General features: G+C 41.2%; 1 protein-coding gene across 1 annotated transcript in view; it reads left to right on the top strand.

Annotated features, from left to right (window-relative positions):
* Positions 1–15,793, top strand: part of LOC139637990 (rho GTPase-activating protein 44-like) — a 59,681-nt gene that overhangs the window by 31,051 nt on the left and 12,837 nt on the right. The window contains exons 2-11 of the mRNA XM_071512000.1: positions 5,676–5,715; positions 6,581–6,700; positions 7,291–7,367; positions 8,328–8,439; positions 8,896–8,972; positions 11,030–11,147; positions 11,620–11,688; positions 12,103–12,184; positions 12,450–12,577; positions 13,570–13,681. Coding sequence (XP_071368101.1) covers positions 5,676–5,715; positions 6,581–6,700; positions 7,291–7,367; positions 8,328–8,439; positions 8,896–8,972; positions 11,030–11,147; positions 11,620–11,688; positions 12,103–12,184; positions 12,450–12,577; positions 13,570–13,681 — 935 coding nt within the window. The remainder of the gene's footprint in view (positions 1–5,675; positions 5,716–6,580; positions 6,701–7,290; positions 7,368–8,327; positions 8,440–8,895; positions 8,973–11,029; positions 11,148–11,619; positions 11,689–12,102; positions 12,185–12,449; positions 12,578–13,569; positions 13,682–15,793) is intronic.

Raw genomic sequence — 15,793 nt, 5'->3', positions numbered from 1 at the left:
ACAGTTCCTTGAGAGAAAATGAGTCCAGAGTGTGATGTACTCCACTTCAGATCTCAGGAAAGATCCTTGCTTTGTACACAGTGTATCAGAAATAAATGAGGTAAAGTCAATATACAGACACACTGAGACTATAACTACTATATACTATTGTTGCGTGCCAATAGAGCCACTGACATTCTACTAACACTAAATACACACATGCAAAGCCTTTCCAGCCTGAAGTGTAGGTATGCACTACAGTACATAAAAATACAGGCGCATAGACTTACATAAACAAAGACGTGTGTAACCACCCCACCCCCACCCTTCTTAACCACACACACACACACAAACATAGAAGCATATCATAGAAGCATATTCAGATGCACATGGCACACAAAAGCACACACACACCCGTAAGAGGGCTGCACACTGTGGCTCACAGCAGTACAGAAGCCAGGCTGGTAGATGGTAGAATTAAGGAGAAGGCCTTTTCTTTTTCTCTGCTGGCTTTCTGCTGTTCCTCAGCACCCAGATCAATAATAATTCAGCCTGGCCAGCTGAGAGTGTGTGTGTGTGTGTGTGTGTGTGTGTGTGTGTTGGGCAGGAGGGATGTGTGTGTGTGACTAAGACAGGGGAGGGAGGGAGGGAGGGAGGAAGGTTCAGGGTTAGGCAGGGAGAGAGAAAGCGTTACAGAGCCTATTGGTCAGAAAGGTCAAGAGCAAGTCACTGCCTTTTATGTCTTATATGTTTGCACTGGATCCTTGTCCTTTTTTTCTTCCACCTCGCTTTTTCTTTGAGTGAGCAAGGTTAGCCAAGGAATGTGTGTGTGTGTGTGTCTGTGCATACACATGTGCATCATTTGTAAAAGTATAAAGCCTACCAATCTATTTCTCTGCAATCCTATCTGTCGACGATTGGCTAAAAACACAGGAGAGAGAAAAAGAGAGAGAGTGATGAGAGAAAGAGTGAAAGGACCAGACAGTCAGGTCTCATTCTTTAGGATGCCCCCCCCCCCCCCGCTCGCGCTCTCTCTCTCCCTCTCTCTCTCCCTCTCTCTCTCCTCCTCCTCCCGTCACTCTCTTTTTCTCCCTTTCTTGCTCTTTTTGTCATCGCTCAGCTGTTGCCTGAAACCAGTCGGTTTCCCTCCTGCTAGCAGGGGGATGTGGAAGAGAAAGCTGCAGATCACCAGGACTAGAGCCGCACGCAGGAGCAGCACGGCTCTGTAAGTCTGCACAACCGCTGCAAGGCACTGCCAGGGAGAGAGCTTTCTCAATGCTGTTTTAATTTTCACTTAATTGCAAAGCCTGAATGTGTCAGGAACTACTTGCAAACATAAGAGATGTGTTGTCTGTGCTGTCAAAGAAGTGAGGTAAGGCAGATTTTATTGGCTTATAGGTGCTTCTTGGCTCAAAAAAAGGACAGGGGCTTGTGTGTTTTGGTTTCTTGATCTGAGGACAACAATTTAATTGTTTGGCGGTTTTCTTTGCTTGAAATAGATCCATAAGGAAGCTGTTGTATGCCACCACCATTGTGTTTTTTAATATAATATAGTGTTCAATAATTTAGTGGTTTTTTTATGTGTGATTCACTGCACCTAAAATATTTTGCAGCAGGTATGCAATTTTATTTTTTGTCAGGATTGCAAAAGAACTTCTGGCTATAAACTGTAAGAGCAAGTGGTCACTGACAGTAAACTAAAGAATAGTTTACTTTACACTCTGTTTCCTCACAGTTAGTCATGTGACTGATTTTGAAACTTCTTCTACCTGTTTAGCTGGAGGTTTGTCCCTCTAGGGCCAAAGCAGTTCACCTCAGGTTCACCTCAGAGTGCTGGAGACACCTGCCACACACTCCCTCCAGATAATTATGGGCTGTCCACCTGCTTGTGTGGTACAGCTAAATTAAAAAGCCTCTCTTTATGCCTGCTAGTATGACACAGTTATCAGTTTAACAGTTCTTACCATTTCACAGCAGAGACTAACGTTGTGGCTAATAAAAGTACAAGATCTTTTTTCCGCACACACAATTGAAAAATACAAGCTTTGAATAGGGATCTACTAGCAGCAGGTGAATGTATAATAGTGTATTTTTCCATCTTACTCCTGCCTCCTTGTATATATGGCCATGTTAAAGGCTGTGGCTGGGATTGGATGAGATCAGGACTGGTATATCTAAATCACTGTACATGCAGGTTGAGCATGGTTTGTTCAGATTTAACAAAGGGGATGGTGATGGGCTTTTTTCCAGACCCCCTTTCAATAAAATCTGTTGTCAACAAGGTGATGCATTACCTATTTTGTGCTACTGAGCGGTTGCCATACCCTCCGTTTTGCCCTCAAATTGCAACCTGTGTGTACAGGTTTGATTTTAGGAAACCAAACCCAGAACTATAGATCATACCCTGATGTATAATCAGTGTCTGTGGAACTGGATTAGAGCAGACAGAGAGAATTATCCAGCGGTTCAGTGCATCTGTGAGAGAAATGGCTGCTGTAGCTCTATTCTAATTCTTAGGCTGCTTGCACAACTGAATGCTGTGTTGTTAGTTGTTTAACCTCATCATTGGCAGTACCTTTGGTAATAGCTGATATATAGATAGATAGATTCATTCATTCATTTATTCTTTCTTTCTTTCTTTCTTTCTTTCTTTCTTTCTTTCTTTCTTTCTTTCTTTCTTTCATTCATTCATTGTTATTTGTCCAGTGTAGGCTTTAAAATATCATATAATCATGGCTTTCTGCTTCTTTCCTTTCAGCCCTCTCTACCAGGATGGCTTTGCATGTAGATCAATGTATGAGCAGGGAGTCATGTTAGGGGTTGTGGGATTTCAGTAGCCATCCTCTAAGGCTGGTGAATTAAGAATGTCCTAGCAGCTTAAGTGTTTTTTAGAATAGAAAAGACTGATGTAATACAAGCTGTCTGTAAAGGTGGCTAGCAGAACTGACAGATTTACCAGCCATTACTAAAATTGACCAGCATTTGGCTGGTGGCTATAGTGCCAAGTTCAAGCCTTGAATGGCATCTTCCTTGTTAGCAAAAGTTATGAGGAGACATTTAGGAGGAGATAATGTTTTGCTTTCGCAACCTCCCCACTTGGAACAAATCAGCCACTGCGAGCGAGGAAGCTGACATGGTTTACTTCTGCTGGGTTTGGAGGAGAGCGAGAGAGAGAAAGAAGGAGGGAGAGAACCAGAGAGAAGCCACTAAACTAGACAATGATTCAGCACATCTCTCTCTCTCTCTCTCTCTCTCTCTCTCTCTCTCTCTCTCTCTCTGTGTCTTTTTTCTCCTTCTTGCTCTCTCTCATCCACCTTGCATAAGTATTGTTCTGATTAGTAAACCTATTGCTGCTGGATGTAGGGCCTGTTGTGACAGCATTATTTAAAGGAAAAATCTACTAAGAACAGCTATTGTACAGCGGTTTACCTTGCACATATGGGACCATTTTGTTGTTTGGCGGTGTATTTTTCAAATTCCTGTGGATAACTGGCCAAATGTAGACCACATGAAGTCACATTGAGTTATTTCCAGTGCAGCTACAATGGAGTTTGATAGCAGAACATATTTCAACTATCTAAAACATCAGTGGCAAATCAGGTTTTGGTGTCAGTTCCTCAGAACCTTTCTACACTCAGCATTTTGCGCCGACGTTCAATAATCATACAGGAAGAAATCCATCGTAGAAGAGGCAGAGAGACCAATTTCTCCAATCAACAGTAGCTTCAATAGACCAGAATGCAACGCAGCTTCAAGAAACGTTTCACTTCATTACAAAATAGCTCCCGTAGTACACTGAACATCACAGATTGATGATACATAACAGTATGAGAATATCCTAGGGTGGCTGTAGACCGGACAATGCACATTCATTCTTCAAGGCCAAGACCAACACTAAGAGGAATCAATGCCTATGAAAAATACACACAGTGAGTTGTAAAACTTGACACACATGATGGGGGCAGCGAGTGCATTGACTATGAAGTTACATTTCTGTGTCTGAATCTGGATAAAAACATCTGTTCAATGCCTCTAATGTAAATGTTGCCTAATTGCACTCACCTGATGATTATAACAGCATGGTGGACTATATAAAGTGTATGATTGTGTGTTGCAAGGAGCCAGTGTACAGTATGCACATCCAAAGCCTCATGGAGCATGGTGATTGGTATTAATCATTCATGGTAGGACGATGAAAAAGAAAATGATCCCCACTTACTGGATGAATGTTTCCATGGTGATTTATTCAACATGTATTTCTATCACAAGTGACCTTCATCGAACATGGTGGACCATAGAAAGGTATAAGATTGTATGTTGGCCTTCACAAGTGCAGGTCAGGATAGTAGTGTGTGGTGTATTGTTTGTCTTTTTCATGTGGATTTGACTTTTGGAGGTTGGCTTGTTGTTCCACACCTGATGAAAGTGTTGCTGTATGTTTTCTCAGCCACTCTCTAAAGGCACTATAGTTCCATTTTTTGATCCAGTGTACATGGGCAGTGCTGCACTTCATCATTAACCTTTTGTTCCTTGTAGCCCAGCCTATTGTGTTATCCTTATTGATTTTGTCCAAGTTGTCAATCTCTGTCACTGCTGAAGCCGGTTTTGTCCATTGACATTGCTTCATCCTGGCCTGAAGCTCTGGAAGTGAAACATGTCAATATCCATGTGATGATTTTCAGTTAAATGGGCTGGAACAAGGGATAATGTAATAACTCACGGATAATGTAATAGCTTGTCAAAATGTAATAAAAATGTCGCCCTATATGGGTAAAAAATGTAATAAAACCTTTTAATTGCTGGGTAATATATCACAATTATTACTTTATAAAGGTGTGTAACATTTTTAACTGATGATGTAATAACATTGACTAATGATGTAATATCCCAAGTTATCACATTCTTCTTATCTTTATGAGAAACAGTATTTTTACATCATGAGTTGAAATATGTTGCACCCCTATAAAGTAATAATCGCCGGTTCATGTAATAATGTGATTTTATTGCGTTATCTGGAGATTTATTACATTAAAAGGTTTTTCATTTTTTCTATGCATTTAGAGGGACATTTTATTACATTTTGACAAGTTATTACATTTTACGGCAGTTATTACATTTTCAGTTGCTGCAGTTTGTGGCCCTGCATCTTACTGGAAAACTAAAGTGGAAATAATATTTTACTGTCAGTGTTTTTCAGACCAGGCAAGTACAAAATTGTCCTTATTTGCCTCAATTTGAATTGGGACCAATAGAGACTGTATAGTGCTGAGTAACTGTGTAAAATCCTTATGCTCCATGCTTATTATTGCAAAGGAAAACACAAGGAGAGATGGACTGAGCCAGTGACAAGGCAGTGGATCTCCACATCCAATAAGCCTCCTGAATGGGTTCATGAACTGAGTTCTGTCAGATTTCCAAGTCGTGAATTACAGCTCGAAAGAACATCCTGCTGTTTTACTTCTCCACCGTATCAGCTCGCGCCCTGAGAAACACCAAAATAAACATTGCTGTTATATGATTAGCTCCAGGCAACAATGGCAATATTAATCATGTGCATAAATTTTCACCCAATGATGTAATTACGTTGATTGAGCAGTATGTATGTACGTTGCTCAATTCCCACGGTAACAAGTTGCGTAATGTAGCGATTCCCCACTCCACCCTAACAGCCTCTTTTTTCTTCTCCTTCTACCCAGGGCTGAAAAAACAGAAGTATTAAGTGAAGACCTACTACAGGTAATAATGAAGCTGTATTTTTTGTGTGTGTGTGTCAGTTTGTGTGTGTGTGTGCATGTATGGATGGATGTGTTTGTACACACACAGCAGTGCATGATTGCTGTGTCATGCCATCCCTCAGTATCTTTGTGAATTATGTTTGCTGTTCCTCTCGCAGGAGAAATCATTATTGCTGTAAAGTAGTCAATGTGCGTAAAATGACTTTTTGAAATGGCTGTCTGAATTACCTTCAGGCAAAGTTAATAAGCGCTGAAATGGAACCTCTTATTGCCAGACAAAGGCTGAACGTCCCCTCTGATTGACTTAGGGTGCAGCGCTGTAATTGATCAGATTAATGAAGCCCTCAGTGGCAGTGACATCAGTTCCACTCAGTTGGTTTAATAATGATACGAGAGGCATTCAAGTAAGAGAGGTAACAGTCTCTTACTTGCCTCACCAACTGAGAGGGCCTCATTTCAAATTCGAAGGCTGTATGTCTGGAGACAGACAGCTCTGACTGACAGCTGTTTCTGTGCGGAGCCTGTATTTTCTGATCACATCTGACTGTATTTGTATTCCTGCCTTAGGGTCTGAGGATGCTGAGTGCCTGCATGTGCATGTCTGTAACTGCCAATGAGGTTGTCCTGACACTGACAGCCGCTGTACATGAGATATGTGTGTGTGTGTGTGTGTGTGTGTGTGTGTGTGTGTGTGTGTGTTTGCTTGACAGTTATCCACTGCTCACTGAGGCTTGTCCCCTTGGTCTTTCTCTTCTTTCTGTGTGTCTGTGTGTCTGTGTGTTTGTGTGTGTGTGTGTGTGTGTGTGTGTGTGTGTGTGTGTGTGTGTGTGTGTGTGTGTGTGTGTGTGTGTGTGTGTGTGTGTCAGGTGGAGAAGCGTCTGGAGCTGGTCAAGCAGGTTTCCCACAGCACGCACAAGAAGTTGACCGCCTGTCTGCAGGGCCAGCAGGGCGTGGATGTGGACAAGAAGTCTGTCAGATCACCCTCGGTGAGAGTCTCCCTGGACCTAAAGGAAAAATCCACCCTGAAACACTTTAACACTGTTAAAAAATGACTATTGGTGATGCATCTTGCATTACTGGGTCCGTGTTGTTGTTTAGTGGTTTATTTTTCTTATTCCCACGGATAACTGGCCAAACGTAGATGACATGAAGCCATGCTGAGATTTTTCCAGCATTGCTACGATAGAGTTTAACAGCTACAGTATGTAAATGTAAAAGGTAAACGTCACGTTTTGGTGTCAGTTCCTCCAAATCAACGAGCAAGGGCTTCTTTCTAGACTTACTGTTTTGCACCGGAAATCACTAACTGAAGTAGAACTAGGCGAGGCAGGTTGTTGGAAAGTGGGTAGACTAAAAAAGTTAATTACAATACAACATAAAATTCAGCACAAAATAAATCCCGGAACACAATGAACAATAAACAGATTTATGATATCTAACAGTGTGAAAGTATCCAATATAAACCATGGGACACAAATACTGTTCGTGTTGTGAGGATCAATCTGGCTGCCCCCTAACAATACGTTGTGTTTGTGTGTGTGTGTATGTGTGTATGTGTCTGTTTCTTTCTGTTTAGAAAAAGCTTCCCCTCACAACACTAGCACAATGTATGGTGGAGGGGGCTGCAGTGCTTGGGGACGAATCTCTACTAGGGTGAGTACACAGACACACACACACACACACGCACACACACACACACACACACACACACACACACACACACACACACACACACACACACACACACAGTAATTTCTATAATTATACATTGATTATTTGACACATTGGCAACGTGTTTCCAAAAAGCACTGACATGGAAAGGAATGCTTTTGTCACCCAGTGACCCAGTACTGATTTATTATTCGTGGCCATCAGAGAAATATACAATGTTAGTGCAGATGAGGACTGACCTGATGTTAATGGGAGGAGTTTCATTCCATCATGAGGTACCCACTATTTGTAAAAAGTGACCTACTTTTATCAAATCAATTCTGCATGAAAGTAAAAGAATTTGTGGAATAATATTGTTATTAACACCTTTGCCAATTACAATAGCTTCTTCACCATGCCATTTTGGAATAAAACCCTTCATGTTCACATATAGCTGTCCAGCTATAGCAATGCCACTATTTGCATGCCTATCATTTCTAAGACGAAACGTTTGGAAAATCCTGCAGTACTGCAGGGTAGAGGCAGGGTGGGGGGACCACTGTAGTGAGTCATATCTTATTGCATCAACTTGTTGCAACAATTCATGGATACTGTACAGCAGATAGTGGATCAGATCCCATCTTGGTTAGTGGTTTGTGCTTATTTGTCCCCTTCCAGCCCTTTGCATTGTGTATACTCAGGGGTAATTTGAAGGGGAATGGGGGAGCTCAGCATCACCGTTGTTAGCATAAAATATATGAATGACTCTTGTTAGTTATTGATTTTAGAGACAAAGTGAAAAAAACAGCAATCCAGAAAAGAGATCTAGAAAACATTCTCTTATCCACGAGAACTTAACTTTTTGCATTGGAGAGCTAAATTTCACAAAGTGGTGCCTGCATTTTCATTGCGTATTCTCATTGGCTGTTGACTGATGTTGCCGTTTCCTGTGTGCTGTTGCAGGAAGATGCTGAAGCTGTGTGGCGAGACACAGGACAGACTCGCTCAGGAGCTGATCCTGTTCGAGCTCACCATCGAGAGAGACGTCATCGAGCCCCTTTACGACCTTGCAGAGGTACTTAAAGACCCCAGTGATCTGCTTTATGGTTTCACTTTTGTAAGTTGGGAGATCTTGGGTGTTATTCCATGCAGAAAATCTTTTCAAGTAGACCATAGACTGATCAAAAGTGGTAGTGAGGGGAAATAAGGAATTATGGAGAAAATATGGATGCACTGACAAGTTGCTGATTTGATCTGATCCCACTGATAGAAGGCTGTATTCTAGCTGTAAGCTGGAAACTGGAGAGCGATTGTGTGTGTCTAACATGGGATATACGAAAGTACATTTTGTAAATTGTCCAGTAAACTAACCTTCATGAGAACAGTGACTGAGAGACTGGTACAATGCTGAGATGATAGTGGTGCTGCAACAGGTGCGAAGCCTCTGACAATACCAGGTCTGTTTCTAGGCCTCTTTCACACCAAGAGAGACAAGACAGACTAAATAGATCTCTCTGCTCCATCTCCTCAGGTGGAAATCCCAAATATCCAGAAACAAAGGAAACATTTAGCGAAACTGGTCCTGGACATGGACTCTGCACGCACACGGTAAGAGCGTTACTGTGGTATGCATTCACTCACGCATTCTATTTGTGTGTGTGTGTGTGTCTCTGTCTGTGTGTGTGTGTGAGAGAGAGAGAGAAGAGACTTGGCTGTGGTCTGATACAGAGAGAAACTCCATCCCCTGTGAATGGATCTGTCTTGAAGCTTCCCCCTGAATGTCACTGGGATTTAATTGCACATAATGTACACAGTGAGGTTTTAGCCACGCTCCGTCTGGCTCAGCCAACGCTCCTCACCCTACAAACTGCTGCTGTTGTCTGAAAACCTGACTTAAGACCACTTTTGGCCTATTTGGATTATTTTGCTTGAATTGATAGATCATATCATTCTTTGTGCATTGGGCCCACAAAATCCTTTCAACATGTATTGCATAATTTCTAAAATGCATGGTTGTCAGTATGAATGCAACAATGCTTTCATCAATTCCTGAAAAGCTTTGTTTGGCGATCTGATGTTTTCACAGGGAATAAAAAATGCAATTAATGTGTGATATATTTCAGAAGTTCATTCATTCACACAGTAAGCCTTGCATGCTGAATTTGGCAGACTGTTAAATTTGACCTTCTCACCCTCTCAGTGTTAAAGTACCAGAGGCTACTGTCTGTACTGGACAGGGTGTGTTGTGTCCTGTCTGGCTCAAATCCAGCATCTCAGTCATGTTTAGGACCTGATCAGACCTGGATCAGCTGAATCCATACCTTATTAACAACTTAACTTGACTGTTTCATAATAAGCAACTGGGGGGAAAAGTAAAAATAAAAATGTTGAATGTCTGCAGTTTGTCTCACTGTTCTCTCACTCTAGCGCTAATCCTAAAGGCTGATATGAGCTTCAAGAGATCTGCTTGTTATTTTCAAAGTCTAGTATGTTTTTTTATAGAAGGCAAATCAGTAAAGAGGCAAACCAAATCTTATCTGTTCAGCTCCTGCTGGGCTGCACAGACTTGATGGAGAGAGGCATAATGATAACATGGTCCTAGACAGGCTTTCATAGAAATGTTTTAGGGGAAGTTTAATTGCATGAATAATTGATGAGTATAAAATTAGCAAAAAATGAATGAAAAAGGTGTTGTGGCCTGTCTGTCTTTAGAGCATTACAGATACATATATACAGTATATATAGATTCCTTGTCTCACCTGTCTCCACTTCTCCACTAACACTCGACCACACCCCAGTGTTTTGTCGATTCATTCCTAAGCAGTAAACAGCCTCAGTCTCTCAGTGTTGAGTACGGTTATACATTATTCTGAGAGTATTGACATGTGTGAAAATTCCTTTGCAGCCATGTATTGTTATGAAATAATGTCAGTGCAGATTTGCCTCCTAGCCAATAAGAAACTATTGTCTGATCTACAAAACATACAATAAACCCCAGTTTCTCTGTGCTGACTCACTCTCATTTCAGTCCCATTATGAGCCGTGACGTGGGGAAATGTGATTTTCCTCACTGTGGTCCAGTGGGTTAGGGTTTTTTTTTTTTTTTTTTTTTGCTGACCCAAATCTGAGACAATTTTTTCCCATCATGCTGCTGTGTGCTGAGCTCCTCTGGCAGTGCTAGACATTATCTCTACTGAGAGGCTGCTTAGACACACAAGTCAGACAGACCGTTTGACAGACAGAGGGAGGGAGGAGAGTGCGAGGGAGAGGAGCAGTTTGATAGAGAGGGTAAAAGAAAAAGTGGAGCAAGTTGACTGAAGTGAGCAAGTGAATATAGATGGACGAGTGTTATCATTCTGTAATCCAATGCCTTTTAAAAAGAACCATCATTTATTTTGTTTGCTGTGAGTCATTTTGTAAGAGTAGCTGTCATGTCTTTTTTAATAGTGGATTTCTTCTTCTGGAACAAACTCTTGAGCTATTGACAGCATATAAAAAAAAACTCTGCAAAAAAACCTGCATCTCAAATCTGTGTTCAGTTTAAAATGCTGTGCTGTGTCAAGAGCAAAGAAAGCTTTTTAAAACTGTCTCAAATATTTCAATGAAATTCTCAAACATGTGTAATATTGACAAAGTACACTGTAAACCCCATGCCGTGTCCCCAGGTACTACCAGTCCACCAAGTCTTCAGGACTGTCAAGCAACCTGCAGCCGTCAGGGGCCAAGGCCGACCACCTCAGGGAAGAGATGGAGGAGGCAGCCAACCGGATGGAGATCTGTCGAGTCAGTGCTCACCTTTGTTTTCAATAATGCTATATATCCAATATGGGGGAAAAAGCATTCAGTATCTCTTCTTCATCATTCAGTAATTCTAAGATATAGAGAATCCACTCTATGAAAGTGTTGTTTTGTTATTAACCAAGCACTAAAATACTCTACAATGCTTTGAAAAATGCCATAATCAGTTTTTTTTATGATGTCATTTCTCAAATGGCAGATTGAAGTTCTATATTGATATCAGATGATAAATCCACTTCATGAAGGGAAGAGATGTAGATTAAAGGATTTTTAAAACCTTGAGACAATTGGGACATGACTTGCACACAGTGGGGTCCAACTTAATATGAATATACTATATGCGAGTCTTTGTCTTGTGTTTTTTTCACTGCTCTTCTTTGTCTTGATCCTCAAAACATCTTTAAGAAATTGTTGCTTGTTTTGTTTGTTAGAAAACTCTCTTCCTCTTTTTCTCCAGGATCAGTTATCAGCAGACATGTACAGTTTTGTGGCCAAAGAAATTGACTATGCAAGCTACTTCCAGACAGTAAGTACAGCTTCCTACACACTGCAATAATATGAGTAAAGAGACAATTCACATACAGGAAATACTCTGCTTGTCTGTCTATCACTGACCTTTCTGGTTCTCTCTCTCTCTCTCTCTCTCTCTCTCTCTGTCTCTTTCCCATTCTCTCCATATCTCCTCCTGCCTCCTCTATGACTCTTTCTCTTACTCTCTCCTACATCTACCTCTCATTTTCCTCACCTCACCTCAACTCTTCCTCCTCCTTCTCTCTACCTCTTTGTCTCTCTCTACTACCTGACATTTTCTCTCTTTCCTCTCACTCTATTTCTTTTACTCTATCTGTCTAACCTTTTATCCACCCCCCCTCCTCTCTCTCTCTCTCTCTCTCTCTCTCTCTCTCTCCCTCTCTCTTGCTATCTCTCTCTGTCTGTCTAGCTGATAGAGGTCCAAGCAGAGTACCACAGGAAGTCGTTAGAGCTGCTCCAGAGTGTTCTACCCCAGATCAAAGCCCACCAGGGTGAGTCTGGGACCGCCACACACACACACACACACACACACACACACACACACACTGCAGTCTCTTCCTGTGATGCAGTTCACTTCACAGTATATTGTTAAGTAAGACTGTGTGTCCATGTGTGTTAGTGTGTACTGTGCGCTTCTATACTATATTTGTGTGTATGTGCTGTGCTTGTGTGTTTCTGTATGTATGTGTCGGTGTCTATCTCTGTGCATCTGTGTGTGGTGGTGTGTGTGTGTAACGCTCTGTGTGTGTTTGACAGAGTCCTGGGTGGAGAAGCCGTGCTACGGGAAACCATTAGAAGAGCACTTAGCCCTCAGCGGGAGAGATATTGCCTTTCCCATAGAGGCCTGTGTCACAATGCTGCTGGAGTGTGGCATGCAGGAGGAGGTCAGACTACAAACATATCTGTCTTTACTGCTCTTTTTCTGGAGATAAATGACACCTAATGATGGTATGTAATGAAATATAGGACAGGAAAATGCAGATAGGAAATGCTGATAGGAAATGTTACTCTGAGGTCGCTCTTAATTACTCAAGGTAATGATATGTAATGAATTTGAGCTGAGTCAGTCCTGAGACATCAGGACAGTTTGCTTTAGGTCTGAAACAAGTAAGCCTTGATTGTTTAATTAAAGTGTGATAATGGGAAATACCCAAATTGTGTGTAATCAGGCCAGTGAGCTAAATGTGTTCACTGGAACCAGTCCAGCTTTAATTGCTCAGCATGTCATGATTGGTAAATGGACCGATATTGAGACATCAGGAATTGTTCTCCATCAACAAATCAATCTTGATTACTCAGTGTGCACTGACAACATTGCATTATGCATTATTTAATTAAAAGGAAACAACAAATATTTAGAAATCATGAATAAGTTTTATTGTTTCCACTGACGTGATATAACATCGACTGCATATTTTGAACAATGTTTTGCAATGCAGTGCAGAGCAGCGCAGGGAAAGGTTGTTATATTTCATCCAAAGCTGTCAAGTAATTTCTAGTGGTGCACAACTCTAAGATTTCTCAAGTCGATTCCAACTCCTGACATGTGTGGCAGTTGAAAGTAATTGACTCCTGCTGTCAAAGCAAACGCAAACTGGCATTTCTGGTGCCAGGACTGCCGCTGACTCAGCTGTTGATTCATTAGCGGTCGGGTTTCATGCCCCACAGGCTTCAATTGTGATATCTATCTATAACCACTCATCCCTCCTTATTAAGACATGGATTTTCAGTGAAAGTTGGGGTCTAAGAGTCAACTGTATTTTGGTTCTCTGACTCACTATCAGGAGTCAACTCTTGACTCTCAGTGGTATATGAGTGGAGGGATTGACTCTTCATCCCTTGTGAATTCTTACCTGTGTCATGCTGTGTGTCTCAGGGTTTGTTCAGAGTCGCCCCCTCCGCCTCCAAGCTGAAGAAGCTGAAGGCATCGTTAGACTGTGGGGTGTTAGATGTTCAGGAATACTCCGCAGACCCACACGCCATCGCAGGTGAGTTATCAGCAAAAACCCCACTTCAACCCCGCTCCGAGTTTCAGCTCATTTGTTGCCACACCAACTGATAGCCATCTTCTAGAATGTGAAGCCTGCCTTCCAAGAGTAGAGTTAAGTATTCGCTCCCATCGCTCGTTAGGACTCTCATTTCCATAAATTCCTGGCACACACCCTGCCTCCCTGTGTAATTGAGACATCTGCCCCCTCACCTCCCCTTCCAAATGGAGGGGGAAAACCAGTCTTAGGAATGAAGGTCATGATTGAGCTGCCAAATGACTTGGCAGCGGCCACCCTTGAAAAAAAAAAGCCCTAGTCATTTTCTCTGTGATATTCTAATTTGAAATACTTTTTGCTATTAGTGTTGGTTTCTCCTTAATTATAAGCGTATTACTGATTCTGAATTATTGACACCTACTGTCATCGGTAACACTTTAACACCTTAATTACCAGTTAACTAATGTGTCTGGTAATCATTTACTAATGGTGTTCATGTTAACTATGGTATTAATGTATACATTATTTAATAGTCATCTTTATAAACTATTAAATAATATATAAATTAATACCTTAGTTAACATGAACACCATTAGTAAATTGCACATTAGTTAACTGTTAATTAAGTCACTTATTAAGCATTAACTAACCCTTAACTTTGTGTACCCTTATTGTAAAGTGTTACCCTGTCATCTGTCAGCCTCAGCAGTGAAGTCCTTGCTAAAGGTTAATTTGTAGGCTTTATGTAAGAGCCACAGATAAGATTTTGAAGATTAGATTTGGCTTGATTAGGTTGACTTTGAGTCTGCTACAAGAGCCAGCAAGAGCCAGCAGAGAAGCAAATATTTTTTTGTTCATGTTTTGCTTCTCTGTTTCTTGTGTTTGTACCTTGGTATATATGCATACAGTATATACTATATATATATATATATAGATACATATACATATACATATACATATACATATATATATATATATATATATATATATATATACTAACTATCCCAAAAAGTCTAGTGACAAATTCCAAAGATAACTCTGGTAAATGCCAGACAGATTCTTCATCTTCTGTGCAGGTTGCAGAGAAAAATAAGCAGATGAAATATGTCTGCATTCTTGGTTGTTCTCTTTGTTGCTGTCACTGATTTGTCAAAGCTGCCGTTAAATGAGAACCTCTGTGATAGACCACAAAGGAAAAAAAAAGCTTTCAAGCTTTCATGATGCTGTTATTGATCTTTTTTTTTTTAAGTTACCATATCTGTGTGGTGTTTGTCTTGGCTGGAGCTGACAGCTGCTTATCGCTGTTGTTGGGTGAAAACCGAATCTCCAGAATGTCAACTTTTCAGGAGCTGAAAAGCCTTGTTTTTAGCTTGATGGCCATGCATTTTTGAGTTTATCTAATTGGTTCTGGAAAAGTTTTCCTAATCCAAGGGTTATAGAATTTTCTCAACTTATACAGGACCATGTAATCCTTCAACTGAAGTTAAAACATGAAAATCATTCAAATTGGAGTTACAAGGTTTTCCCCTTCAACAACAACAACGATATGCTCCTTTATTAAATATCAAATCAAATTCAACTGTGGACGCTGGAGCATGTGGAGAGACCAGAGAGAGAGAGAGAGAGAGAAAGTGTGTTGAGATGATATTCCTCCATATTCCTCTCTAATGATCCCATATTAAACAGGGTGAGAGTCATCAATCCAGGGCCAGCACTAACGGCAAATCTAATTTGTGAGCCGTTCCCTTTCAGACGAAGTGTGTGTGGGGGAGGGAGTGTGTGTGGGAGTGTGGGTGTGGGTGTGGGTTTCAGTACAGTTCCATTTACAACATCAGCCTGTCGAAATGCATCGCAGTCAAGTCCACAACAGCAGGCCCTTCTCTAAGCATAGCTAATTAGAGAAGCGTCCTCTGCAGTAGCGATGTAATCCTATGCATTTGACATGTTTATTTAGCCCAGCCACACACAACATGCCTGTACACACAACACAGACAGGCAAAGGCATACACACACACCACTCATACACACCACACACACACGGCACACAGATAGAACAGCAGCAGAGCTTGCAGCCTCCAAGCTGTCTACTAGTGAGGGATGCCCTGACTTCCTTGT

This window comes from Centroberyx affinis, unplaced genomic scaffold (genome assembly GCF_046629955.1).
Source record: "Centroberyx affinis isolate AG114_WGS23_722 - 3 ecotype Tasmania unplaced genomic scaffold, CSIRO-AGI_Caff_v1 ptg006025l_1, whole genome shotgun sequence".
Taxonomy (NCBI): domain Eukaryota; kingdom Metazoa; phylum Chordata; class Actinopteri; order Beryciformes; family Berycidae; genus Centroberyx; species Centroberyx affinis.
Note: the sequence above shows the minus strand (reverse complement) of the source record. Positions and strands in the feature narration are given on the sequence as shown.